The following is a 4,664-nucleotide window of genomic DNA, read 5'->3' on the forward strand; positions in this document are numbered from 1 at the left end:
GAAGAACAAGCAGGCCGACATGGGCTCTCATGTCTCTGCCCTGCACTGACCTTGGATGGAGGGCTCACCGTAACCCAAGATCACGAGCTATAGACACTTACATGGGATCACTGCAAAGCTACAAGCCACAGCGATGAGCCATATTCCTCTTGGCTCGCAGGAACGCCCCCTCCTCAGACAATGTCAGGGACACTAAGACATAGATGATGCTCCTACATAGATGAATGATCTATGTAGGAGCGTAGATTGGTGAAACCGAAAGGAAAGGTGATTTGATGTTTGACAGAACAAATCAGGAATTTCGATGATGTGGCCATCAAATCAAATGTACAAAGTGACACTAACCGAACAACGTGTCCAAAATATAATAATATGTGCAAATACGTTACACAAAAATGGAAATAAAGACAAACGCACGTCTTTCAGTGCATTACAGGCTAGCCTTGCTCCGCAGGCAGATGCAACTTAACTTGAGAGACATGAAAAACAAAAAGGGGTATCACAAAACCAAAACTCTTTCCCAAACCAAAACGGTGCGTCTCTCAGAAGGGTTTCACCGCATACCACGTCCACGTGTTATCACACTGTGCGCTTGAGGTGCAAACAGCTCAACTGGCACAGACAGACAGACCCATCGGTGAAGGTCTCCCCCCTCATACACTGGCTTATCCCCAAGACGCTGGGGATAACAACAGACCTGCACTGGGGTGAATCACGGAGCACTTAAAGGGGAGGGGCAGGCGGGCCGACGGACATCATACCGGTGTGTGTGTCATAGAACTGTGCTGTGGGTGCAGTGTTTCCACTGTAACACACACAGTGTGTGTGTGTGTGCACTCGCAGCCCCACCAGGACCCTGAAATAGAGTGACAAGCCGTCTCCATAAATACAGACCCCTGCCATGGGCCGTAATTGCTTTGTGAGCCCCTGTGTGTGTGTGTGTGTGTGTGTGTGTGTGTGTGTGTGTGTGTGTGTGTGTGTGTGTGTGTGTGTGTGTGTGTGTGTGTGTGTGTGTGTGTGTGTGGGAACGAGTTAGAGAGCATAAGTGGGAGGCAGAGGGGGGGTGGGGTTACGATTCATAAACGCCCGTCACTTCTGTCAGGGTTTATAATTCAGTTTTAATCCCGGTTGAAACTCAGAAGTGAAAGCACCTCAGTTCCCATGGCTGAGCTCTACTGACCAGCAGGAGGCTGTTTGTACTCCAGAGCACAGGGGAGACCCCCAAAGGGCCCGAGGTCAGACACTTTACACATTGTAGGTGACCCCCCCCCCCCCCCCCCCCATCACCTCTAGTGGTCTAAGCTCAAAGGCAATAGCGTCTTGTGTGTTTATGCGAATGTTTGTGGGAATGTCTGTGTGGATGTGCATGTGACACGTGTGTGTTTGTGTGTGTGTCTGTGTGTGTGTGTGTCTGTGCATTTGTGTGTGTGTCTGTGCATGTGCATGTATGCATCCGCGTGTGTGTATGTGTCTCCATGGGTGTCTGTGTTTGTGTGTGTGTGTGTCTTGGGGGGGGGGGGGGGTCTTGTGGATGCGCGTCGGATCAGGGCTGGGGAGGTGTGGAGGGACAGAACCAACAGGACCAGAGCAGGTGGCGGCCCGTCCACTTTTAGACCCGGGTCAAGGACACACTGGCCTTACGAGTTCGTAAGGTAGAGTGTGTGTGTGTGTGTGTGTGTGTGTGTGTGTGTGTGTGTGTGTGTGTGTGTGTGTGTGTGTGTGTGTGTGTGTGTGTGTGTGTGTGTGTGTGTGTGTGTGTGTCCTACAAGTCCTGACTAGTTCGGTCAAGGTGTCCGTGCCAACATTCTTCTTTCTTTTTTTACCGCCCCTCGCTCTCTCCCTGCAACTCATTTCCCTCCTTCTCATCCTTGTTGCACTGGGATCCTCAGGCCACCAACGTGTCCACTCTGAAGTTCCTCCAGCGTGGGCCGCCTGCCGCCCTCTTCAGACCGATGTCCCCATGGTAACGTTACAGCGGCCCCCACAGCCTGAAGCCCCCAAGCCCTGTACATCCTGCGCTCCCTCGCCCCTTCTTCTCTCTCTCTCTCTCTCTCTCTCTCTCTCTCTCTCTCTCTCTCTCAATCTGATCGCTCCTCAACCAGGAAGTGGCGAAGCATCAGGCTCACACCCATTCCGACCTCTCCGCCTGGCCGTCGTCCTGGCAACCGCCAAGCTCCACCTGAGTGTACTGACCGCCCCTTCTGCTGCCGCTGTCCGCTGTCGCCTTGGAGATGACCCCGAACGACCCCAGCGGCGGCACGGCGGGGTCCCGCCGCGGCGGGGGAGGGGGCTTGAGGCGGCCCTGCTTGTTGACGCGGATGGACCGGGGCGTGGTGGGGGGCTCGGAGGGGGGTCCGGGGGCCACGTCGCTGCCGTGGGGTGCCGCCTCCTCCCGCTGGGCCTGCCCGTAGCCGTTGTTGCCGTTGTTGGTGTTCAGGCCGCGGGGGGCCAACGGGGTGAGGGCCACCAGGGAGCCCCGTACCGAGCAGTGGTCGGGGACGGGGCCGCAGACGCTCGAGGCCTTGCTCGGCCCCCGCTTCCGGAAGCTTCCGGGGCGGGACGCTCCTCCCGTCGATGCCGCCTCGTGGTGCACCAGTGAACCGACCTCGTGGCCGCCGTCCTCCTCCTCCCCCCTACTGTCACCCCCACCGCCCCCACCACCACCGCCGCCACTGCCGCTGTGGCTCCCACCGTTGATGAGGTAATAGCGCTCTTCCTCGTACAGCTTCTCCACACGCGTCCTCCGCCGCCGCCGCCTCCTCCTCGCGCTCTGCCTCACCGAGCGCTTGACGGCGCACACCACGTCCAGCGCGTTGAGCCCCAGGGAGAGCACGCCGGCGCCCAGCATGAGGCACAGCATCACGCTCTTCTCGGTGGGCCGCGAGATGTAGCAGTCCACCTGGGTGGTGCACGGCGCCTGCTGGCACAGGAAGCGGCTGGGGATGTGGAAGCCAAACAGGTAGTAGTGGGCGGCGCCGAAGCCCACCTCTAACAGGATGCGGAAGACCAGCTGCAGGAGGTAGGCCCCCGCGAAGCACCGCCGCCCGGGGCCGAGCTCGGCACGCAGGGCTGCCGCCGCCGCCGATGCCGTCCCGGGCGGGTCCTTCCCAGCCCTCCCGACGTCCTGGGGCGGAGGAAGGGGAGGTGCAGAGGGAGATGGAGGAGGAGCAGGGCCGGCGGTCAGCCCGCACAGGACCCGGTGGACCACGTAGACTACGAAGACGAGGTAGGGCAGGGAGACGGACACCAGCTGCACCAGCCAGAAGCGGAAGAGGGAGACGGGGGCGAAGAGGTCGTAGCAGACGTTGGCGCAGCCCGGCTGGATGGTGTTGCACACGAAGCGCTCCTGCTCGTCCTGGTAGAGCGGGTAGCCGGCCAGCAGCAGGACGAGGACCCGGAGGAACACCATGATGACCAGCCACACCTTCCCTGGGAGCAGGCAACCAAGGTGGGTACAGGAGGGCAGTGAACGGAGAGTAAACACGCATTCAGATGAGGAAGAACGGAGCATGGTTCAATGAATGTCATATGGAAGTGATGTCTTGGTGTTAATGACAATATTACGCCAATGTATGGTTAAAAAAAAATAAAAAGAGTTTGGTTTAGTTAAAATTACATTCAAATGATGATGTGGATTGATCTGCTACAGATACAACTATTTTTCCAACGTCTGTTAATAATAGTTATTGATCTTTGGAAGGGAGGGGGTCAACAGAAAAGCTGTTAAACGAAGCTCAGAAAAAGATAATGTGATAATATCCCAAACCCGTCCCTATCCGAAAAGACAGCAGTCACTGAGCAGAACTTTTAGCGGCAGCATGGATGTCGTTAAGCCATCATTTCAACTCTAATCTCAACATCGGCGTACAATGCCCCTTCCGCTGCACTCACCCATCAGTGTGGTGCTATGGCTGACCGAGATGAAGATGACATCACAGGCACTGGCTCCACTCATGTCTGCCACCACCAATCACCCAACACCAAGATCACCCCCCAAACCTCCTTCTCCTCCTCCTCCTCCTCCTCTTGGATTTGCAGCCCTGCTCCCCGACAAGACGTCCTCCTCCTACACCTCGGCAGCAACACTACGTAGGCCTCTACACTCTCTAGGACTCCTGGTAGTGTCAACAAAAATCCATCTAACACACACACACACGCACTCATCTCCACATCCACGACTGCAACCGACCAACTGGTGTCGAAGACCGAACTGAAGATTGATCCCAGGGGATAGAGTCCAGGCTGCATCCGAGCCTCCTTGTGTTACTGAAAGAACACCCCCTTCCTCATCGTGACGAGTCTTCGGTCTTACAGATCCAGCCCCCCCCCCCCCCCCCCCCACCCCGCCCCGCCCCATCCCAACTTCACACAACCCCGGCCCCCTTTCTGTCTTCCTGCGGCAGGGGTGAGGGGGGCGACGGACAACTGTTCCGTCCTTAGACAACAGAAGACGCGAGGTGGGAAAGCGAGCCCCATTGTGGGTCTATTCTTACCATGCTTCCAGAGGCATGTCGTTACCCTGGCATTGCAGAGATATTTTTGGGCCTTTGGCGGTGGTGCTGGTGGGGTGGGCCTTGGGGTAGAATAACAAGCCTCTCCTTACATGAGAAATGTGAGCCTCTTGTATTACTCATGGCAAATTATTGTAATGGCCGCCCGGGCAC

The 4,664-nt window shown here is 56.9% G+C and overlaps 1 protein-coding gene across 1 annotated transcript in view; it reads right to left on the reverse strand.

Moving 5' to 3' along the window:
• The window catches only part of gjd4 (gap junction protein delta 4), a 5,160-nt gene extending 834 nt beyond the window's left edge, over nucleotides 1-4,326 (reverse strand). Inside the window, exons 1-2 of the mRNA XM_060045186.1 lie at nucleotides 3,892-4,326; nucleotides 1-3,429 (exon numbers count right to left, since the gene is read on the reverse strand). The exon at nucleotides 1-3,429 is cut by the window's left edge and continues 834 nt beyond it. Coding sequence (XP_059901169.1) covers nucleotides 2,123-3,429; nucleotides 3,892-3,955 — 1,371 coding nt within the window. The 5' untranslated portion in view covers nucleotides 3,956-4,326 and the 3' untranslated portion in view covers nucleotides 1-2,122. The remainder of the gene's footprint in view (nucleotides 3,430-3,891) is intronic.
• Nucleotides 4,327-4,664: the final 338 nt, after the last annotated feature.

This window comes from Gadus macrocephalus, chromosome 23 (assembly GCF_031168955.1).
Source record: "Gadus macrocephalus chromosome 23, ASM3116895v1".
NCBI lineage: Eukaryota > Metazoa > Chordata > Actinopteri > Gadiformes > Gadidae > Gadus > Gadus macrocephalus.